Raw genomic sequence first — 24,706 nt, forward strand, 5'->3', positions numbered from 1 at the left:
ACACAAAGACATAAACACAGACCGGACCGACGCATCAGAATCAGATTTGTCTTTCTCGGCTTTCTCACCCGACGGCCCGAACACGGACACGCTGTCGGAGCTTAGCGATCCTGATGCATCCAGTCCGCGCTGTGATTACGTCTTTTTGCGCTGATTCTGAGCTGCAGGTTTTGTCTCTCCAACCAAAATTCGCCGAGCCAGCACCAAAAGAAGCAGCAAACTGCGCTTCACATTTAATCAATGTTGTCATGAATTTTGCTGTTTTGCTTCCACGACTATTAAAATCACACTTCATGCACAGCTAGCTCTCTCTATCTCTCTCTGTACTTCAAGAACAGTTTCCCGTCTCCAATCTCTGTTTTCTGTATTCTTCATTCGCTTATTACCCACCAGTCTACCGTTGTTTACAGCGCTGTGGCTGCTGTCTTTTTATTTTCTTTTTTTCACTTAAATGACCTCGGACAAGAAAGCCTATTTTTTTCTGCTGTTCAATACTGAAGAAATTTAAACTTTATATGCAGAACATTGTAGAATATTTTTAAGGTTATCTGCTATAAAAAGCCAGACCAGGAAAATCTCCTTCATGTTTTTCTGTGTTTTATTCTCAGTTACTTTCACACAAAGGCATCTGCTGTGATGTTCACAATTCTGATGAAGTCAGTACTGACAAATGATCAGAATTATAATATTTCTGACTGTCTGAGGCTAAGTTGAATCGAATCGGGACTTTGAAAACCGGAATCGAATGAATTATAGAAATCTGTGATGATACCCAGCTCTAGTGAGCAGCCTAGGCACGACAGAAGTGGATGTAGCTGTAATAGGAAAAGAACTATTGCTAACTTTTCTGTTAAGTTAAGGCCTGTTCCTTCTGAAATTCATAGCCAGTGCTCTGACACGGTGTCATCAATCTTTGAATGCTGAAAAAGCACAGTGTATCCAGAAAAACACATTATATTATATAAATTATTATAAAATTTGTGTCCGCCTAACTTTTGTGCCGGTACGCCTAACTTTTTAAAGTTAGGCGTACCGGTACGCCCATGGCAAAAAGTTAGTCTAGAGCCCTGATATCTATATTATTGCTAATATATATTGTAATATATCTATATCACAGCTAAAGCACTTCTGGATGGATGCAAACTGCATTTCGTTGCCCTGTACCTGAGCAATGACAATAAAGTTGAATTCTATTCTATTCTAAAATTAATAATTGGATTAACAAAAACAAATGCTGCATAAAAGTCAACATAGTATAGTTTATCACACTAAAAAGGACATGTTGGTAACGCCCTTGTAGAGCAAAACCACTGACGCAGTAACAATACCTGTAAAAACATTTCACTGCCACTTGGCCAGGAGTGGACGAGTGCTTGCAGATGAGTCCTCATCTTTCAGACAAACATGGGGGTTTTCCACCAGTATATATAAGACCGGTGTAGCTCAGACATATGACGCTCAGCAAACAGAGTTCATTTCGAAGGATTGTAAAATAGATGAAATACATAAAATGTTATAACACAAAATATATCGGTACTTTCAACACATTTGCTTTACTAATAATGACCTAATAATAATATAAACATTTGCACATTTACAGTTTCTAACCTAAGTATATGAGAAAATAGAAGAAACTGTTATGGAAAAACGTTGAGCTTCTAAGATCCTACACGCAATTTCTCACACTAGAATATTCAAACTCACTGAGTTTCTACGACCCTGCACCCACTTGTTGCAATAACATGTAATCGAGGCTCTTCCCGTTGGTCTGGTTGAAAACCCTCCCCAAATCAAAACCCGCTCACCGTTGCAGATTCTTTGTGGTTCCCTTCTTGATTTGTCAAAATTCCGCTTGCGAGAATTGCTGAAGCACATCTTGCGGTTCCCCCTTTTTTGAAAACAAAAGAACGGTGGGACTGAAGTAACTTTACCTCAGGATGGCCAGGTACCGCTTGCCCATGATTCAGCAAAACTCACCCGAGGAATTCTGCCGATAACGCCAAATTGTTATGGAAAATCTTGAATAAAAATTGTAACCAACAGGCGAGCGTGTCTTTGAAGTGAGATTTATTAAAAAAGAAAAGAAAAACACTCCAGTTGAGAAAAACGTTCATATCACACACCTAACCCGTTTTTCTGAGGAAAAGACATCACCCTGAACCCTTTTATATCTCCCAAACAAAGAACATTCCATAGCAGATCAATTATTAGCAGATCCTTATCTCTTCAATCTAGGAACAGTTCCTCATCTGCAACAGGATGTCCAGATCCTTCAAGAGGAAAATGAGTCTCCTTGGGAAGGTGCAATAAAACTTGGGCCCCACTTGTGATCACATTCCACATACATACAACTGATGTCAAAAGTGAGCTTTCTATACTAAGTACAGAAAGTGTTACTACTATTACTAAAGTGATGTAATTAATACATAAACTAAAGAAATTTCTAATACAAAACCTACAGCCAGTATATATAAATGAACTGCAGCTAAACTCTGTTTATCATTTACATTATGTGTGGATATACCTATATATTGTATATACAGTTTATATATAAGGAGTTTTTCCATTCAGAAGTGTGGGGATGAACAAAAGTATTTTACCAGCACAATATAATCTGCGGTGTGATCATTGCTTTTAACAATGTAAGAGATAGCTTTAAGATGACCTTAAGATGTTTATGCATACTGTTATCATATTAAAGGAATTGCAATACATGCTTACAAAACACTTATATCAGGTCATTTTTATTATCGTTTATAAGTTCATATTCTTGTATTAAGCCTTTAGTAGAGGTTCTTGATTAAAACATTTATTTAGTAGATGACATATACATAGTTTCAGTTCGGTTATTACATATATGTGAGTGGCTTCTGTCTCTCTGTCTGGTGAGAGGTCAGGAGCTAGACGGCGAGGTGAAATAGGGTGCAATTGTGGTTAGCACACAGACACACACACACACACACACACACACACACACACACACTCAGAGAGAATCATTTATAGGTGAGAGGTTAGTTATGTTTGTCTCTGCAAAAGAGGAACAGTTTCTTGTTGTCTCTGCAAAAAGAGGATAGCTTCATAGCTTGCTCTTGAGAGTCACATTGTCTTTTTCTTGAACAGCCCGTTGCGGTATGTTAAATACCCCGATTCTTCCATCTTTGGGCTGAAGGAAGAACAACACTCAGTGTATAAATGCTCAATCAACAATCTCTTTATTCCATACAATTCTCATTATTCCATACAACACTTTGAGCATTACAGATGTCGGAGATGTGGACAGGAGGGTGTCTCGAAGTGTCCAACAGTTACACAGACTCTTACAGCTTCTTCCCCCTCCCTTCAGGGCCATAAAGCCTAAACCCTCACATTCTTTCCAGCTTAGTGACGGCCTTGGCTTCCTGTTTTAACTCCTCCTGATGAGATGGGGCAGAAAAACTCTACAGTATGTTCTGTTCTCTTTGTAATCAGAAAAGGAAGGCCATGATTCTACACAAACAGCATTTCTTATAACTCAGCAGTAAAATGCATCATAAAACAGTGTAATGATTTCACAATCTTTAATCAAAGGCATAATGTGGCCTATAGCGTATAATGATTCAACAGTTATTTGATTAGAAGTATAAGGTGGATAAGATGGTGTAATAATCTCACAGGTCAGATGGTGTAGCTTCACCTTCTGTCTCTTCTGCTGAGGTCGGGATTTTTAGAGAGGTGAAGAAAAGACATTTGTTGTTTACATATGACTACACCTGACACTGTTCAGTGATTTAAGAGTAACATTATGAAGTCACTACACAGTGTGTAGATGTGTATGCCTGCTGACCTTTGACCTGCCGGGCCAGGAGACGTGGTCCTGCCAGTCCGATACCCAGTGCACCAACTGGAGCTGTGGTCAAGATGGCTAACACTGCTAATGTTAGCACGTCCAAACCAAACTTAATTAAGGCCTCGTCCCCTTCCTTCCTCGCCATGTCCAATGCCTTGGAGCCAATGGCAGCCTAGCACATACAGACATAAATAACTGCTCAGGAGAAGTGCAGATTAACAATGAAGGAATGTATCATTAAAGTCACAGAGGTGGTTTTAACCCTTTAAAGCCGGTCGGAGCGGACACGCTCCATTTTGCGTAACTATTTTTAAATCCCGGTAGAACTGCAACAACGTAAGCTAGCGCAATAATCTTTTTTGCATATGAAACCGGAGGAGTTGTACTTACATCTTATGCCATCAGCTTGTCCTAGGTCACAGTTTCCTTCCACATATAGCTTTGCAAAAACTGCATAAAAAGTACTTGCAGCAACAAAAACATAATATTCCAGAAACACACTTTGCCGATCCGATCAGCTGTTTGTAACACTTCCTACGTCCATCAGCGTGAACTATCACATGTCCGGCATGACCTGCCCGAAACCGCAAGTGGCGTCATTTTGCGTAAATGTAGTTTTTTAACATCGTGGCCTTATGAGCCTATACTTGTGTTTTTAAAAGTTATGTTTGACTTTATGACTTTCTGTGTCGTTTCTGGGATGCTGAGGACTCATATTGCACTGTTGGAAATATTTTATTTTGATGCATATGCTGTTATTTTGCAAATTTGCACTATAATATATTTTTTCATTTTTCCTGCAGTATATGAAAATTGGTGTATCTCAAAAATAAAACTATGAAGACACTTAAAATAAATTTCCTTTGGTGGGAAACTAGTTTGTGCAACTTTTTTGTATTTACAGTTTTGAGGGATAAGCCTCTTAAATTTCTCTAACTACAAATATATGTTAAAAAATCAAAAACGATTTAAAATTTTTTTGTAGTTTATTGCACTTTTTTGCAATTTATGTAATTACTATCCACTTAATGCAGACATATTATTAAAATTTGGGCTATAATGGTTGTATTGATGTATAGCAACTTGAAATGCTCCAAAAAATGGCTCCACAGCATGTAAAAATATACTATAAGCTCTGGCGGACTTGGTTCTATGGTAGGTCTTAAAGGGATAAGGGAAACAGCGGTACTTTTTTAGTTTTTAGTCATAACTGAGGAAGATGTAGAGGCCCTTGGGTTTCATGACTAATGACAAACTAGAACATGTTTGTGTGATTATCGTGGTAATGTAGGTTTTAGAAGTCAATAAAGAGAATTCAGGAGCCATGTAGGTAGTTCTAATCAATTCAATTTAGTGATTTCAGTGGTTTATAAAACACAAGATTTGTGTGGATAATTTTAGTGGCTGTTCTGAACACCAGTGGCATTTTAGGAGTGTTAAGAGACTTTATGGATGTTAAGTCTAATTGTTGAATGTTGTCAATGTGCTTCTTAAATTTGTAAGGTCTTAGTTCAATATATAGGATCAAGACATTCCTTTGTCTCTGACCACCTCTCCAGCCACTCTGTGCTGGGGGAGGATTATTATAGACACATCCCTTGTGAAGATTCTGTTTCTTGTGTGGTAAGCTTCCTGCCCTTTTGGGGCTTCACTGTGTTGTGCATGGTGAACCAATACAGGAATCGAAACCATATATTGGGTGTGGGGGAGATTACCATTTTATGACTAAGGATGTTGTTAGAAACAGTTGGAAGTCACGCACACAGAGAGACACACATTCTCACACACTCACTCAAACACACACACACACACACACACTCTCACATGCATACACACACACACATACATTCTCACATGCATACAGATGTTTACACATACACACACATAGTGCCTTGTCTTAGAACCATTTGGGGGTTTTACGGTGGGAGGTGCTTTTGCTGTGATGTGTATTGTGTGAACTGTTTTCCCAATAAAAGGCAGCAAGCGGAGGCCGTCGTGGGGGTCAGTCTGCGGTAGGATTTAGAGTGCTTTCTGAGACACCGGCCGGGGCCTCCCTTGCTAGCAAGTAAAAGATGTTCGTCTTGTTTTTGTCGTTAACGAGAATACGTTTCTAAACTAGCGGGGTTTGTGGAAACACAGACCCAACAATTGATCCTTTAGAAGTATCTGGACAAGTCTGAGGTGCTTCTAGTTCTTTTAATAAAGTCGGGTACATTATTCTTGAAAAAGGAAAATTGTCTAACAGTCTAATATCAGGATTACACACTCACTGACCTGCACAGTAGCTTTAGGCAGCCAGGCCACAGAAAGGAAGAGCTTCTCTTTTAGGTTGAATCCTCCATAATTAACCAGCAGGAAGGTGACAAGGAGACGGATCACCAGACCAATAAGAATGCAGGCCATACCCAGACCTAAGGGCATAGACACAACAACAAAGAGGAAACCAATATCTTAAATATCTTGATGCAGCAAATTGTGTTGCTTAGAAGGTTAAATCTCTTTGATTACTGGGGCCTAAATAGTGAGAAGAGAATCTAGAGCCAAATGGAGCAAAGTCTAACTAAAATATGTCGTTAATATAATGTTCTTACCCACAGTACTTGGGCTGAGTTCTTTAATCGTGATCTCAGCTCCAATCAGACCAAAGAGAAGTGGCTGAAATACATCCCATGACCGACCCACCATTTCTGCTACTGGTGCCTGATTGCGAAGTTAGAGATACCTGGATTAACCACATTCCATAGTGCCAACCATTAAGAATGATGTTGATTTAGGGTAAACATGGCAAAATCCAAGGGGCGGGATGCAGGTTAAAGTGATCCTGATATATGATACCTTTTCAGTCTTCCAGCCCAGTGCAGCCAGGAAAGCCAGCACCAGTATACAGAGACTTCCAGCTCCAGCAAAACCAATAACATGACTGAAGAAGACTGAAAATGTGGACAGACCCAGCAACATGAGGGTCCTCCTCAATACCAGATCCTCCTGCAATCAGACAGAAGATATTAAAGACACATTTTATGAACAATTAAAGAAAGAAAAATCATATTAATATAAAAATAATGTCAAACCTGGTCATTGCTGGGGAAGCAGTACAAGAACATGCCCAGGATCATACCAGCTACGATGCCTCCCACCACCTCCAGCAGACCCTTCAGTATGTTCATCCATGTAGAACCTGCAGGACAAACACAACGAGACCATGTAGACTAGAAAAAACACAAACCATAAAGCACAGGACAGAAAAACTTTCTTTGACCTGTAGAGAAGGCGATTCCCAAACAAGTAGAGAATCCTGTTATGGCGAGAATAACATCAAAGCTTCCAGCTGCAAGCAGGAGGGTGGGGATTCCCTGAAGAACAACACACAGTGACATTAGAGCTTTAAATGTTCTTGACCCTTTGGAAGTTTTTGGGTTGGTGAAGCTTAACTATTAGTCAATCCTGAAGGAGCCTTGAGCTCTTTTGGGTGATTAGCAGTGCCGCTTCCATTTAAATAAACTTCCAAGTGTTTTAAAGCTATTAGAAGTAGCTGTAGTAGCTACTACTAAGTAGCTGAAGGGATTCTTCTGTATATTTCAAGCTTATGAATTCATTTGGAGGGTGTTTTGAACTGATAAGGTTTACAAATCCTTTAGAAGGGTATTGTTACTGAATCACTATCCTATCAAAGCTTCAAGGGATGCTCCTGACACCCCTCCAACACCCATCACTTTCTCTCAAGACCAGGTTCAGCTGAAATTGAGGAGACTTCACTCAAGCAAGTCTGCTGGACCAGATGAAGTGAGTCCCCGCATCCTCAAGACCTGTCCCCCCAGCCTGTGGAGTCTTCCATAAACTGTTCATGCTGAGTATAAGTCTGAAGAGGGTCCCAGTGCTGTGGAAGACATCATGTCTCGTTCCTGTACCAAAGACACCACATTCCAGTGGCCCCTAGGATTACAGGCCCGTGGCACTGACCTCCCACATCATAAAGACCCTGGAAAGGCTCATCCTGGACCAGCTCCGACCCATTGTCAGACCACATCTGGATCCCCTTCAGTTTGCTTACCAGCCCCGTCTCGGAATTGAGGGCGCCATCATCTACCTGCTTAATTGTGTCTACACCCATCTGGACCAGCTGGCGAGCACAGTGTGGGTCATGTTTTTTTGACTTTTCCAGTGCTTTCAACACCATCAGGCCGACCCTCCTGGGTGATAAGTTAACAGCGATGCAGGTGGATGCTTCACTGGTGTCCTGGATTGTTGATTACCTGACAGGAAGACCACAATATGTGTGTCTTCCACAGTGTGTCTGACAAGGTAATCAGCAACACAGGGGCACCACAAGGGACCGTTCTCTCTCCCTTCCTCTTCACCCTCTACACCACAGACTTCAGCCACTGCACAGAGACCTGCCATCTTCAGAAATTTTCTGATGACTCTGCAGTGGTTGGATGCATCAGCAGGGATGATGAGACAGAGTACCAGCCTGTGGTCAACTCCTTTGTCACGTGGTGTGAGAAGAATCATCTTCAGCTCAACATGGCAAAGACCAAGGAATTGATCGTGGACTTCAGGAAGACCAGGAAACACTTGACCCGTTTCAATCCAGGGAGTCAATGTTGACATTGTGGATGACTATAAATACCTCAGAGCATACATTGACAATAAACTGGACTGGGCTAAAAACACCACAGCACTTTAAAGGAAGGGCCAGAGTCGGACAATGTTAAGGATTTTCTACGAGTCTGTTGTGGCCAGAGCGATCATCTATGCTGTTGCATGCTGGGGTTTGCATGCAGGTTGAGGTTCCCAGATGCTAACAGACTCAATATACTGATCCTAATAAGACTAATAAGCAGTGTTGGGTAAGTTACTTTAAATTAGTACTTTAAAGTTACTTTAAATTAGTAACTTAGTTACATTAATAGTTACTTCTATCAAAAGTAACTCAGTTACTTCAAGTAACTCGTTACTAGGGAAAGTAACTTTGGTTTTACTCAGAATTCTCTTGTTGCTTCCGTAACTGGATACCCAGCAAGAGTGCCAGTCTTCTAGCTTGCTTACTTGCCACAAGTGCACTGTGCCACCTACCAATAGAAAGGAAAAGATAATGTGCACATTTCCACGAGAGAAATCCCACGCCTGGACCGTCGTTGACCACCACCATGATTCTAGCCTACGTCACAGTGTCATGTGCGCATTTTACATCCAACATAAAAACTGCAGTCGTGGTGCTTTCGATTGTACTCAGAACTCGGAAATTCTGCCTTCTGAATAGAAAGATGTAGGTAGCACCAGACTGCAGATGAGCTGCATACAGGGCTGGACTGCGACAAAAAAATCGGCCCGGGTATGTTGACTAGAGACCGGCCCACCATTATAGGAAAAATCATAAAGCCATTGAATGAAAACAAACGCTGTTGTGACAGTGATGTTCACTGTTTTGATGGTATATATGTATCAATCTATCAATCGTTTGTTGTAAGATTCAGATAATAAATTTTTACGAAAAAGTCAGCATAACGAAAATAAACTACACCTAAACTTGGTTTATATCTGACCCAGATAGACTGCAGGTCATAACTTCTTACCTGAAGTTCAGTTCACCTGACACTCGGACCAGCAGCAGCCTCGGGTCTCTCCTCCTCCTGCCTCCCCTTTCCCTCATCCACCTGCTGGCCTCCACCACTTGCTAATGTTATTGAAACTGTGGAAGCTCCGCGATAGCCACCACACGAAGTACAAATAACGACCCTATCTAAATCCCGGTAACGATTAGCGCGTTCCTGATTTTGGCATAATAACTAGTTACCGTGCTCTTTACCACAATAATAACGTGGTTACTGTAACGCGTTACTTAATAACGCGTTAGTCCCTACATTGCTAATAAGTGACTAATACCTTATTGATAAGTGATCAATAAGGGATCAATAAAGTATTCTGATTCTGCTTAAGCTTATATCTTTGTAGAAGGTATTAAGGACCACAGTGGGTCTCCTAGAGGTCACTTTGGGTCCTTGTAAAGGGGCTAGGACACAATTAGGAAGCTTAGCAATCACTGAGCATGTGTTGATGGAGCTAGAGCCATTACAGCAGTTCTAGAGTCCTCTAGAACTGCTGTAATGGCATTTATTTTTAGGTTATACTTGCTCCGCATAAGCCTACACACATGTTGTGTCATTTCTATAGACTCATCTCAGGCTCATCTCTTTTTCCACCCATACGCTGCCCCTTCTGGCAGGATGAACCTTTCATCAGTCAAATGTGGTGATGATAGTAACGGGTGATAATTTACCTTCTCCACTCCATATCCTTCTCTCTGCAGGAGCAGCATTGAAGGAAAAACAACTGCTGGAGAAACGGCAGCCAGTACAAAACTGCACAAACACACACACCACAGATACAGTGAGTGTCACTTTACTTACTTTGAATCAGTCATACAGAAAGAAATAGCTCCAATTAACATGCAGAAACCACCTGTTTAAAGTCTGTTTAAAGAGATTCCAACATGTCAACTAAAGTATTAACTAAGACCATTTTGTGTGTGTGTATGTGTGTGTATGTGTGTGCAAATTACCCCAGTATGAAACCCCAAACCCATGGCAGACCCAGCAGAAAGTGAGAAACTACAGCAGCACTGCAGGCCTCCACCACACAGGGTCCAACTGCAACACGTACGCACACTGCTTTCAGTCGATTTAAAGCCTGCATGCAAACAAGGATTTAAGAGACTGCATTCGATTTTCTGTGTGTAACTACCAGCGTGTCAGGAATTGTATGCTGCTACAGTATTTGACTGTTCGTGTACCTCAGGGTTGAGGCCCAGACCAGCCCTGGTCAGGATGATGGACAAGGCGATGTTCCTCAGAGCTGCAGACCAGTGAGTGTTGATGAAGATGGCGTCCGTTACGTAAGGAACGTTACGCAATAGCAGACCCGCCAGCAGCATACCTAAACACACACACGTTTGTACAGGCTTGCTGTAGTTGTAAGGGCCATATCTAACATAACGTGTGGTAGCACGTTATGATATGGCCTGCAACTGAGGGTGTGATCCCCCTAAAATTAAATGGAATTTAATTGTATTTTATTTGAAATCGCAATGTACGTCTATGTATCTACATATACTTACTGATAGATACTGTACATACTGGACAACAATTCAAGTTTTACTGACATGAAGAAATAATAAGCAGTGAAGATTTTCAGGTAATTTAGTGGAAAAAGTTTGTATATATGAAGTACTTCAATTCAATTCAATTCAATTTTATTTATATAGCGCCAAATCACAACATAAGTCGCCTCAAGGCGCTTCATAGATACAGAGAAAAACCCAACAATCATGTGACCCCCTATGAGCAAGCACTTTGGCAACAGTGGGAAGGAAAAACTCCCTTTTAACAGGAAGAAACCTCCGGCAGAACCAGGCTCAGGGAGGGGCGGCCATCTGCTGCGACCGGTTGGGGTGAGAGAAGGAAGGCAGGATAAAGACATGCTGTGGAAGAGAGACAGAGGTTAATAACAGATATGATTCAATGCAGAGAGGTCTGTTAATACATAGTGAGTGAGAAAGGTGACTGGAAAGGAAAAACTCAATGCATCATGGGAATCCCCCGGCAGCCTATGTCTATTGCAGCATAACTAAGGGAGGATTCAGGGTCACCTGGTCCAGCCCTAACTATATGCTTTAGCAAAAAGGAAAGTTTTAAGCCTAATCTTAAAAGTAGAGATAGTGTCTGTCTCCCGAATCCAAACTGGAAGCTGGTTCCACAGAAGAGGGGCCTGGAAACTGAAGGCTCTCCCTCCCATTCTACTTTTAAATACTCTAGGAACAACAAGTAGGCCTGCAGAGCGAGAGCGAAGTGCTCTAATAGGGTGATATGGTACTACAAGGTCATTAAGATAAGATGGGACCTGATTATTTAAGACCTTGTATGTGAGGAGCAGGATTTTGAATTCAATTCTGGATTTAACAGGAAGCCAATGAAGGGAAGCCAAAACAGGAGAAATATGCTCTCTCTTTCTAGTCCCTGTCAGTACTCTTGCTGCAGCATTTTGGATTAGCTGAAGGCTTTTCAGTGAGTTTTTAGGACATCCTGATAATAATGAATTACAGTAGTCCAGCCTGGAAGTAATAAATGCATGAACTAGTTTTTCAGCGTCACTCTGAGACAGGATATTTCTAATTTTAGAGATGTTGCGCAAATGGAAGAACGCAGTCTTACATATTTGTTTAATATGTGCATTGAAGGACATGTCCTGGTCAAAAATGACTCCAAGGTTCCTCACAGCGTTACTGGAGGCCAAGGTAATGCCATCTAGAGTAAGAATCTGGTTAGATACCATATTTCTAGGCTTTTCAGGGCCGAGTACAATAACCTCAGTTTTATCTGAATTAAGAAGCAGAAAGTTAGCGGCCATCCTGGTCTTTATGTCTTTAAGACATTCCTGCAGTTTAACTAATTGGTGTGTGTTATCTGGCTTCATGAACAGATAGAGTTGGGTGTCATCTGCATAGCAGTGTAAATGTATGCTATGTCTTCTAATGATGCTGCCTAAGGGAAGCATGTATAATGTAAACAGAATTGGTCCTAGCACTGAACCCTGTGGAACTCCATAATTAACCTCAGTGTGTGAAGAGGACTCTCCATTTACATGCACAAACTGGAGTCTATTAGATAGATATGATACAAACCACTGCAGCGCAGTACCTGTAATACCTACAGCATGTTCTAATCGCTCTAATAGGATATTATGGTCGACAGTATCGAATGCTGCACTAAGGTCTAGCAGGACAAGCACAGAGATGAGTCCACTGTCAGAGGCCATAAGAAGATCATTTGTAACCTTCACTAAAGCTGTTCCTGTGCTGTGATGAGCTCTGAAACCTGACTGAAACTCTTCAAATAAACCATTCCTCTGCAGATGATCTGTTAGCTGTTTGACAACTACTCTTTCAAGGATTTTTGATATGAAAGGAAGGTTGGAAATTGGCCTATAATTAGCTAAGACTGCTGGGTCTAGAGATGGCTTTTTGAGTAAAGGTTTAACTACAGCTAGCTTGAAGGCCTGTGGTACATAGCCGATCATTAGAGATAGGTTGATCATATTTAAGATCGAAGAATTAATTAATGGCAGGACTTCTTTGAGCAGTTTTGTAGGAATGGGGTCTAAAAGACACGTTGATGGCTTGGAGGAAGTAATTATTGAAGTTAACTCAGAAAGATCAATTGGAGAAAAAGAGTCTAACTTAACATCAATGGTACTAAGAGTAGCTGTAGATAATATTACATCTGTGGGATGATTACTGGTAATTTTTTCTCTAATGATAAAAATTTTATTTGTGAAGAAGTTCATGAAGTCATTACTAGTTAACGTTAAAGGGATTGTTGGCTCAAAAGAGCTCTGACTTTTTGTCAGCCTGGCTACAGTGCTGAAGAGAAACCTGGGGTTGTTCTTATTTTCTTCAATCAGTGATGAATAGTAAGATGTTCTGGCTTTGCGGAGGGCTTTCTTATAAAGCAGCAAACTATTTCTCCAGGCTAAATGATGATCCTCTAGATTTGTGACACGCCATTTCCTCTCCAGATTACGAGTCATCTGCTTTAGGGTACGTGTTTGAGAATTATACCACGGAGTCAGGTACTTCTGATTTGAGACCTTAGTTTTCACAGGAGCTACAGTATCCAGAGTCGTACGTAGTGAGGAGGTGAAATTATTAACAAGATAATCGACCTCTGTTGGGGTAGCGTTCAGATAGCTGCTCTGCTCTGTGTTGGTACAGGGCATTGGAGATGATAACAGTGGGTAGATTATATTCTTAAACTTAGTTCCAGCGCTTTCAGAAAGACATCTACTTTGATAAAGTCTACTCTCCACCGCTGTGTAATCAATTATTGTAAATGTAAATCTTATCAGGAAATGATCAGACAGGAGAGGGTTTTCAGGAAACACTGTTAAATGTTCAGTTTCTATGCCATATGTTAAAACAAGATCTAGAGTGTGATTAAAGTGGTGGGTGGGTTCTTTTACATTTTGAGAGAAACCAATTGAGTCTAATAACAGATTAAATGCCATGTTGAGGCTGTCATTTTTAGCATCTACATGGATGTTAAAATCACCCACAATAATTATTTTATCTGAGCTCAGAACTAAATTAGATATAAAGTCTGAGAAATCAGACAGAAACTCTGTGTAAGGCCCAGGTGGACGATAGATGATAACAAGTAAGACTGGTTTCTGAGTTTTACAGCTGGGGTGGACAATGTTAAGCATCAGGCTTTCAAATGAATTAAAAGTCTGTCTTGGTCTTTCATTAATTAATAGGCTGGTGTGAAAAATTGCTGCCACACCGCCCCCTCGGCCTGTGCTTCGAGATTTCTGGTAGTTAGAATGACTCGGGGGTGTTGATTCATTTAAACTAACATAATCATCCTGCTGCAACCAGGTTTCTGTAAGGCAGAGTAAATCAATTTGTTGATCAATTATTAAGTCATGTACTAACAGACTTGGAGGAGAGAGACCTAATATTTAATAATCCACATTTCACTGTTTTACTCTTTGGTTCAGATGTGGATACTGTATTGTTCTTTCTTTGTAATTGTTTATGTTTAAGTTGTTTGTTGCTGGTTTTTAGTTTGTTTTTTGTCTTTTTGGAAGCTGACACAGTCTCTATGGAGATGGGTTTTTGGGGGGGTAGCAGGAGGAGAGAAGCTGCAGAGAGGCGTGTAAGACTGCAACTCTGCTTCCTGGTCCCAACTCTGGATAGTCATATTTTGGGGGGTTTAATAAATTTGTCCATATTTCTAGAAATGAGAGCTGCTCCATCCAAAGTGGGATGGATACTGTCTCTCCTAACAAGACCAGGTTTCCTCCAGAAGGTTTGCCAATTATCTATGAAGCCCACATCGTTTCTGGGACACCACTCAGACAGCCAGCAATTTAAGGAGAACATGCGGCTAAACATGTCACTCCTGTTCTGATTGGGGAGGGGACCAGAGAAAACTACAGAGTCCGACATTGTTTTGGCAAAGTTGCACACCGATTCAATATTGATTTTAGTGACCTCCGATTGGCGTAACCGGGTGTCATTACTGCCGACGTGAATTATGATCTTACTGAATTTACGTTTACCCTTAGCCAGCAGTTTTAAATTTCCTTCAATGTCGCCTGCTCTGGCCCCTGGAAGACAATTGACTATGGTTGCCGGTGTCTCTAGCTTCACATGTCTGAGAACAGAATCACCAAGTACCAGAGTTTGACCCCCGGCGGGTGTGTCGCCGAGTGGGGAAAAACGGTTAGACACATGAACGGGTTGGTGGTGTACCTGGGGCTTCTGTTTAGGACTATGCTTCCTCCTCACCGTCACCCAGCCGCCCTCTTTCCCCAGCTGCTTGGGGTCTGCCGGGGAACAGCTAGCGGGGCCTATGCTATCTTCGGCTGCACCAGCTACAGGGGCCTGGCTAGCTATGGGTGAATGAAGGGTGCGAAGCCGAGTCTCCAATTCAGTAATCCTGGCCTCCAGAGCTGCAAATATGCTACATTTGTTACAGATATCATTACGGCTAAAGGAGGCCGAGGAGTAACTAAACATCTGACACAATGAGCAAGAAAGTGCAGGAGGGACAGGTGAAGTAGCCATGGTGCTAACGAGTCGGCTACGAGCTAAGCTAAGCTAGCGAAACAGTACAGAGACAGTGAGTGAATACTTTGGCTATAAATTAGGTAGTGAGTACACAGAAAGTGTGCTTCGGATGAAGCACGTGAAGATTATACTATGAAAAAGAATGTATTTAAAAGTTGTTAATTAAATTGCTAAGCAAATAAGCTACTCAGAAACACCACTGTGTTTGAGCAGGAACAGGAAGTGATACTCTACCACAGAGCGAGCGAACACCAAGTGACAGCGCCACGTACTGTTAGGGATGCAGGCTGTATTATAGAGTGGATTAACATTGCCTTTATACTTTCCTATTATGCATTATTTTGGTGTGTATCATGGATGTTCCAATATTCAAATGTCCATTTATGTCACATATGAGGACTGTTCTCCTTTTCCTTCTTATAAGAAAATAAAATAGCATTGAACACTGAATAGCAGAGGCCCATGTGATAAAACTGAGCCAAGTCAAACTTGACTTTTTCTTTCACAACCACCAACAAATGGACTACAAAAGAACTTTAGTGAAACTACAAAAAAAGCAAAATATGTGGCAGCTTTTGTGCTTTTCACACAAAAGCCGCTGCATAACATTGCTTACACCCCTGAACGTAGAACATATTTATAATGCAAAAAATTGACGGAAATCGATTGGATGGATTGATGGAGAATGGATCATTCTCAAAGAGAGAAATCGCAGCACCCCCTAGTGTTCTAGCTGCACAATTGCAGCACATAACAGCGCTCGAGTATAAACGCTGGGAACTTGCATGGGCTACACTGTAAGCTCTAAATTTAACACAGGAAGTATTTTTTAAGTTTTACAGGACCTCTAATAATCTGGATTAGACTACAACACAATAAGTTACTGGGCTGTACCAAGTAGTGGAGGAAGGGGGGGCAGTGTGGGCAGCTGGATCATTCCCACCAGCTTCCCTCCCAGCACGGAGCAGATGAAGAGGATGATGATGCCAAAAAGGTTCCCTCCAGGTAAACACTCTTTTCCCGTGATGGACCAGACGACTCCAAACAGCAGAGCAAACAGACACACTGCAAGGAGATGTGAAATCTTTCAGACTCGTTAAGATTCAGAGTTTTTCTATTTCTCTGATAGTATGCATATTAACAGTGCTGCTGGTCCTTGGCAGAGGTGGGTAGTAACAAGTCATATTTACTCCGTTAAATTTACTTGAGTACGTTTTTGAAAAGAAAAGTACTTTTAAAGTACCTTTTTTGCAAAATACTTTTTACTTTTACTTGAGTGCATTTGTGAAGAAGAAACTGTACGTTTACTCCGCTACATTTGGCAATGTTCGACTTGTTACTAGGGCTGGGCTATATCATACTGTTAAGTCTAATTGATGAATGTTTGTCATTATGCTTCTTAAATTTGTAAGCTCTGAGTTCAATCTATAGGAACAAGACATTCCTTTGATCTTGACCACCTCTCCAGCCACTCTGTGCTGGAAGAGGCTTTTATTGCAGATACATTCTATCTGGAAGATCTGTTTCTTGTGATGTTGCTTCCTGCTTTTATGTCATACACATAACACACACACACACATACACACACACACACACACACACACATATACATACAGTGCCTTGTCTTTTTAACCAAGGGGGGTTTATGAGGGGAGGTACTATTGTTTTGTGTGAACTGTGTTCCCAATAAAAGGCAGCAATCGGAGGCCGGATTTGGGGTCATTTCGTGGTAGACACCGACGAGGCCTCCCTTGCAAGTAAATCGATCGATCGCTGACTGTCTTGTTTTCTTCATGACGAATAAGTCTCTAAACCAGCGGGGCTTGTGGAAACACAGACCCAACATTTATTTGGTCCTTCGGAGCCTGAACCCAACGCATCGCATCCACCGAGGAGAGGGAGATGACGCCGCCGCAGTCTGCTAGCAGCCAGCGTCTGGGACACCTGTTGAAAGCCCTGGTGCTAACTTTGTCACCAGGCCGGAGAGTTTGCATCTGAACTCCCCTCGGGATGGATGGCGATTGACGGGATCCAGAGACTTTTCCGATGAACGAAAACAACACTAACAGTGAGTAGAAAAGGCCTTATGCGTCACTGAGACGCGGGTCCAGGGGAGCGCTCGTTGCGCGGTTTCACGCGAACCTAAAACAATAGAGAGCGGCTACGTGACCGTGCGGTTTCTTGCAGGTACGGGAGTGCGCCAGCCGTGCGGGAAGGTTGCAGGCTACTAAAGAAACGGCTCCGTAGCTGCGCGGTTTCACACGAGCACGGGAGTGCGTTGGACTGTGCGTTCAGGACGCAGGTCCATGAGAGCTGTGCATGCAGACGCAAGCAATAGGCCTATTTTGTGTGTGTGCGGGCCAGACGTGGTCTGCGTGAGTGTGGCTGATTGTTGTCTTGTCATGACGAATAAACTGAGTAAGTCTGCCTTGAAAGGGGATGAAATACACTGCAAAGTTTTTATTGGGCAGCACGTGGTGTGTAGATCGTTGAAGAATGAAGTGAAATTGTGCGCAAAGCAGAAGTGAGGGTGAATGTGTCTGACGTCACGGTGTGTGTGAAAAGGTATCCAGCTGGGGCAGACATGATTCTGCAGGTCACCTGCCCACCTGACCAAAGCAGACATGACGCCAGACCACCAACCTCTGACTCTCTCCCCCACCGATGTAGGAGCGGTGCTGAGCAGGATCAATGTCCACAAGGCTGCAGGTCCAGATGGCATCCCCGGGCGTGTTCTCAGAGCGTGTTCTGGGGAGCTTGCAGGAGTGCTCACAGACATATTCAATCTGTCCTTGGCCCACGCTGTGGTACCGGCCTGCTTCAAATCCACCTCCATCGTCCCGATACCCAAAAACTCCAACCCATCTTGCCTCAATGACTACCGCCCAGTAGCACTCACCCCCATCATCACTAAGTGCTTAGAGCAGCTGGTCCTAGCACACTTCAAATCCTGTGTCCCCCCCACCCTGGACCCCCACCAATTCGCATACCGCCAGAACAGGAGCACAGAGGATGCAGTCTCCATCACACTGCACTCTGTCCTCTCACACCTGGACAACAACAACACGTACGCCAGAATGCTGTTTATAGACTTCAGTTCAGCATTCAATACAATCCACCCCCCACAACTCATCAGGAAACTGACAGACCTGGGCATCAGCTCCCTCATCTGCAAATGGTTACTGGACTTCCTGACCAACCGCCCCCAACATGTCCGGCTAGATAACCACTGCTCATCTACCATCACAATGAACACCGGTGTACCACAAGGCTGTGTGATGAGCCCTTTCCTCTACTCCCTCTTCACCCACGACTGCAGACCTGCTGATGGTTCCAACACCATCATTAAGTTTGCAGATGACACCACGGTGATTGGCCTCATCAGTGACAACGATGAGACCGCCTACAGGGAGGAGGTGGATCGTCTGGCTGAGTGGTGCGACACAAACAACCTGCTGCTTAACACCGAGAAGACCAAGGAGCTCATCGTGGACTACAGGAGGAATGCTGACCCACATCCACCCATCCACATTAAGGGGACGGCTGTGGAGCGTGTGAGCAGCTTCAAGTTCCTGGGAGTCCACATCTCCGAGGATCTCACCTGGACGACCAACTGCTCCAAGCTGGTCAAGAAGGCTCACCAGCGCCTCTTCTTCTTGAGGACCCTGAGGAAGAATCAACTGTCCTCAGACATCCTGGTGAACTTCTATCGTTGCACCATCGAGAGCATCCTGACCAACTGTATAACAGTCTGGTACGGGAACTGCTCTGCCTCAGACCGGAAGGTGTTGCAGAGGGTCGTGAAAACTGCCCAGCGCATCGCCGGAGCACCACTTCCTGCCATAAAAGACATCTACAGGAAGCGGTGTCTGAAAAGGGCTGGGAAAATCATCAAAGACCCCAGTCACCCATCACATGGAGTCTTCACCCTCCTGCCCTTTGGGAGGCGCCACAGGAGCCTCCGGACTAAGACCACCAGGTACCGGAACAGCTTCTTCCCCACAGCTGTCAGACTCCTGAACTCTGCCTCCTGACATCTGACCCACGTTAAACTCATGGACTGAACATACACACACCCACAATGGACAACTGTACCCTCAAACACACAATAATAACATGGACTGAACCACCACTCACAACCACTAGCACTTTATATAGCCTCTGTAGAAACTACCTACACCCTCACTTATCTTAACTGCACTACTGTATAGCTCTGTGTAAATAATCATTCTGTACATTCAATAATCTTTAATCCTACAACTGTTTACAACTTGCACAGTTCCCATTTCTGTATAGCTGTATATCCCAGATTTCTGTAAAGTTATTTATTTCATATTCTGTATAGTTTTTCATATTTATATCCTGTTCATAGCCTGTACATAGCTTGTACTCACTACAGCCTGTGCATACTTAGTTATAGAATATTCACAACATACTTCATACCGTGTACATTATAACATACCATAATAGACCCATTTCTGTAATATACTTACATGTCTATACTATTGCTAATATATATTGTAATATATCTATATCACTAAAGCACTTCTGGATGGATGCAAACTGCATTTCGTTGCCCTGTACCTGTGCATGTGCAATGACAATAAAATTGAATTCTATTCTAATTCTATTCTATTCAGTGGACACAAAAGAAAGAAATAGTTGTGTGGATGAAATATGAATGATAACATGAAGAGTGTTTGGTGTTTCTCAGCCTGAAACAATGTAATGCTACTTTCTGTTTTGGAGAAAAGGACAGTTTTAAAAAAAAAAAAAAAAGAGAGAGAGAGATGTGTGTTGTTTAAGCAGTGATGAGAATAATGAAAGTATGATGAGAGAGGAACACAAAAACATACAGAAAATGCATTAACTATACTAACCCTACATGCATATACACAATATGTGATACTCATGAAGACCAGACAGCATCTTAAGCATGAGATTCTGTTTGTCATCTTGTCCAAGTCACTAGTAAGATAAAAGTGATACATAGACTAGTGGACTGAATATTATAAGAGGACAGATGGTTGCATCTGGAGAAAACAGAATGCTGATGAGGGGTCTTAAATGAGTGAGCTGAGTGAGCTGATTGTGAGTTTCTGCTGTGTGAAGAAGTTTTACCATGTGTGGAGCAGGGAAATTATTTTACTGCTATTGTTAAATAATCATCATTATTACCATTGCATTAATAATATAATCTGCAGTATGATCATTGCTTTAACAATGTAACAGATAGCTTTAAGAAGGCTTTAAGGTTTTATGCATACAGGTATTAAATTAACTTTGTATTCCAGGTGCAGTTATAACTATTTTATACATATTGCATATCTGTGCTTATTTGAGTTGATGTTCAGGTTCATTAATGGTCTAAAGCTTCACTAGTGAGAGTGTCTAGATGATCCATGCTGAGGGAAAACTAGAACATAGAAGGAATTGCAATACATGCTTACAAAACACTACAAAAGTTTATTTTAATATCTTTTATATGTTCATATTCTTGTATTAAACTTTTAGTAGAGGTTCTTGGTTAAAACATTTATTTAGTAGAGGACATATACATAGTCCCAGTTAGGTTGTAACACATAAGGATGAGCCTCTGTTCTGGTAAAAGGTCAGAAGTGCAACAGGTGAATTGAGAAAGAGCATGTGAGGTCGTGACACACACACATGAGTTAGATTTATTTAGAGGAGAGAGAGATTAGTCATGTCTGGATTGTAACGGCGAAAGTGTCTCGGTAAAAGAGGAACCATCCTTGTCTTCTCGGCAAGAAAGAGGAACTGAAAGGTTGACCAGAGGAATCGGCCATGAAAATAGAAGATGATCTTCTGTGTTAAAAGTCATGGTTGTTTTGATATTGACGTATGTATATATCCTGTCTGTGACGCATGAAGGGGCGTCAGTAAATCAAGCCCTGATGTTATAAAATAATTGTTTGTGCTTTAGTAAGTCGAAGACTACTTGCTGTCTGCGTACAGAGTGTCTTCCCACACGTGTGTAGTCATTAAAATCATTGTTTGACCAAGAGCTTCTGGACCATGGGTGGTTTGTACTCTCCTTCCTCAATTTTGAACCTTAACACATGGCACACATTTGGTTACATGAGAAGAAATTTATGTGATGAGACAACAGGGTTATGCTGTATGTTGTGGCTGATTGGATGAATGTTTGAGATTAAACTGGCTGTTCATTTGTCTTTTGTTACTAAGTTGAGCCTGCCAATTGGGTTGGTACGATTTACCCCCCTGAAATGAAGAACACGTGTCGTGACTTAACAAGACCTTTCTTTTCTTTTTATTTTGTTACTTTCATGGTGCACTGAAAGTTTTGTTTGATAATTTTTCTGTTATCTAAGCAGATCTGAACGTTGAATAGGAAGAACTACACAACATGTTGTTGCAAACGGTTGCAAAGTGAGTTTCTCCAAAATTAAAATGGGCTCAGGAGAAAGCCACATATTTGGGACAATTAGAAAATGAGTTCCTGTCCAAAACGATTCAACGAGGAAATCCAGTCTAAAATTTTTCTTTTCTTTTTGAAGTGTTGTCGGCTTTGCTGAGGGTGGAAACTAAATGCGACGATAATTTCCACTATCAGCAAAAGAAAGAATCGCTGAGTGAATGAATGAGTGAGAATTTTTAAAAAAAAAATGGGGAACTGACTGACTGGTTAAAGCTGACAAGACTGACTGACTTAACACCATTGTGTGAAGTTAACCCCCACCTGACAAAGGTGTGGCTGTATCTCTGTGTGTCTCTCTGTTGTAGGAACAGGAGGAAACTTGGGTCACATGACTATGTGAAATCTGCAAATTTAAAAGAAAGAGTGTATACACCTGCGCAGCGCTAACATTTACATTTCTTTTCTACAACAGATGGTTAATCATGTGATTTGGTCATGTGATTTATAGCAGGACACAACTTAATGATGTTTTTCTACCACAGGATTACTGAGATTTTGTTTGAAGAAAACTGTAGTTACAGGCTATATGTTGATGATGAAATTACACTGTGTTGTTGGAGAAAATATTGGAGAAAATGTGAATGTTACAGGGGAAAAAGTGAATACAGTGTGATACTGTGTTTGAAACCAGTGTTACTTCTTTTTACAGCAGAGTGTTAACTTTATGACCTTTTACAGCACCTCTGGAATCTGGATGGCCGACACCTGACCACCAGGATGAACCGTGTGTTTGGCTAATGTTTGTTTTTCTTTAAGAGTGCTTGTAAAGGATTCAGCACAGACAGACAAGTGACAATTGAACAGATGTGCAGTGGTTACAGAATAGTTACATGGGGCTCATTATCTGACCACTATTGGGCTCATGGTGAGTGACAAACTTAAGGGAAGTCACTGATTACAATGTGGAATGACATTGAGATGTTAAATGTTTTTGAGCAAATTATGGGAAAAGTAGGAGTTTAATGAGTTTAGAATAAACCTGCAATGATACTTGTCTCTGTGATGCTGAATACTTTATTACACTTATGAGCTGCAGTTGGTTGCAAATGTGAAGTTGTTTTAACTTTAAGACTTTGTCTTCTAGGATACAGGAGCTGGGAGCTAAACAAGCAAAACATTTAATTGCTGACTAATGTTTTTACACAGGTTTACAGCTTGGAGTGAAGCTGCTCCAAGGGACAAACCCTGGAGGTTGTTTTAGGGAGACTGTGCAACATTCTTGTACATGTCTCATTTGGGAGTTGACACATGGCGAAAGCCGTGTGGCGAGAGGAGTGTCATTTTCTTTAATTTGCAGATGTCGTGAGGTGCCATGACGAGAAGGAGTGACTGAGTGGATCGCCCACAAGATGGGAGCTGAGGCCAGGAGAGAGGCTTCAGGAGGATCAGGGATCACCTTCAGCACAGCAGACATCACGCAGAGAGCTGTGCTACTGGGCTTCCAGGAGATCGTCATGAGGAGACTTCGCACAGCAAAATCTTAAATAAAATGAAAGAGTTTCGACGTTGAGGAAGACAACTAAGATGTACAACGTGCTCTGCCTTAAATCTTCAGCAGCATTGGAACATAAGAACCTGAGGGATGAAGGGAGCATGCCAAGCTCCAAGAGTGACAGTGCAGAGGAGGTCCAGCGGTGGATTTGTGGTTCTGTTAACAGCACAAATGCCAGGTGACTGTGAAATAACTAACAGCATTTTTTTCTTTTTCCACAAGTGAAGCCAGTAACTTACTATCCTAAAAGATTAGCTCTAGTTGCTTGTGCTTTACCTCCATGTGTGAGATCAGTATGTGCAGCAGCTTAAGCTGTACAATGTTTCAGGAAATAGTTTATTTCACCTTTTGACACTGTTAGTTCCACACGAGGTAGATGTCTACTACAGACACTTGTCTTTAATGTTACTCTTACTCTCACAACCACACATAACCATAAAGTGGTGCACAATTCTGAATCCATCAACCCTTTTGCCAACAAAAGAAGAGGGCACTTCTCATGAGTGTAGAGAGCACGTGGAGAAGGAGTGTAAGCCAAGGGATGACTTAACAGATGTGCCACTCGTTGAGGGAAAGGTTTGGTTTGTTAAAGGTTTGAGTTTTACAACAGCAAAGCTAAAGCTAAAACAGGTTTTACTGTAGTAGATAGTGAGAAAGTTATCTGTGCAGGACTACTAGCATGTTTCATATCTGCTTAAGCAGCAGAGATAGTAGCTTTAACGGAAGCGTGTAAAGCTGCAGAGAGACAATATACACTGATAGCCAATATGCATTTGCTACATTACATTTCTTTGCAGTGCAGTGGGTGAGACGAGGTGTGACAGCCTCTACAGGGAAGTCTGTAGAATACGCCAAACTCCTGCAAAATCTGCTGGAAGCAGTATTATTGCCCAGTAGAATTGCCATTTGTAATTGTGCAGCACACACGTGAGGGAAAGATCCAGTTGCATTAGGGAATGCTTTTGCAGATAAGATCACAAGAGAGGCAGCTTTAGGAGCACATGGTGTTAACATTTTAGCAGTGCAACATCAGCAGACATCGCCTATTATGCGGGATGCACTGGCATACATGCAGGCCCACTCACCTACTGCAGAAAAACAGTTGTGACTTACAGAAGGAGCAAGCTTGCAGGATGGTGTTTATTCAAGGTTCAAGGTTCAAGGTTCTTTATTTGTCACATGCATAGTTATACAAGTATAACACACAGTGAAATGTAGCCTGACACGCTCCTCGACATGTGCAAAAAATTGGGGGGGGGGGGGGGGGGGGGGGGTAGAGGAAGAACATTATATATATAT

The 24,706-nt window shown here is 41.9% G+C and overlaps 1 protein-coding gene across 1 annotated transcript in view; it reads right to left on the minus strand.

Annotated features, from left to right (window-relative positions):
- Positions 1 to 3,647: 3,647 nt before the first annotated feature.
- LOC147333904 (sodium/hydrogen exchanger 9B2-like) overlaps positions 3,648 to 24,706 on the minus strand; it is a 31,197-nt gene continuing 10,138 nt past the window's right edge. Inside the window, exons 3-13 of the mRNA XM_086287309.1 lie at positions 16,350 to 16,520; positions 10,620 to 10,762; positions 10,389 to 10,516; positions 10,107 to 10,188; positions 7,086 to 7,179; positions 6,898 to 7,004; positions 6,662 to 6,811; positions 6,418 to 6,526; positions 6,101 to 6,237; positions 3,824 to 3,998; positions 3,648 to 3,688 (exon numbers count right to left, since the gene is read on the minus strand). Coding sequence (XP_086143435.1) covers positions 3,648 to 3,688; positions 3,824 to 3,998; positions 6,101 to 6,237; positions 6,418 to 6,526; positions 6,662 to 6,811; positions 6,898 to 7,004; positions 7,086 to 7,179; positions 10,107 to 10,188; positions 10,389 to 10,516; positions 10,620 to 10,762; positions 16,350 to 16,520 — 1,337 coding nt within the window. The remainder of the gene's footprint in view (positions 3,689 to 3,823; positions 3,999 to 6,100; positions 6,238 to 6,417; positions 6,527 to 6,661; positions 6,812 to 6,897; positions 7,005 to 7,085; positions 7,180 to 10,106; positions 10,189 to 10,388; positions 10,517 to 10,619; positions 10,763 to 16,349; positions 16,521 to 24,706) is intronic.

Source organism: Aulonocara sp. 'chitande type north' Nkhata Bay, linkage group LG3 (assembly GCF_057382095.1).
Source record: "Aulonocara sp. 'chitande type north' Nkhata Bay isolate Kocher_YH1m ecotype deep benthic linkage group LG3, A_spYH_male_GT1.1, whole genome shotgun sequence".
Classification (NCBI taxonomy): domain Eukaryota; kingdom Metazoa; phylum Chordata; class Actinopteri; order Cichliformes; family Cichlidae; genus Aulonocara; species Aulonocara sp. 'chitande type north' Nkhata Bay.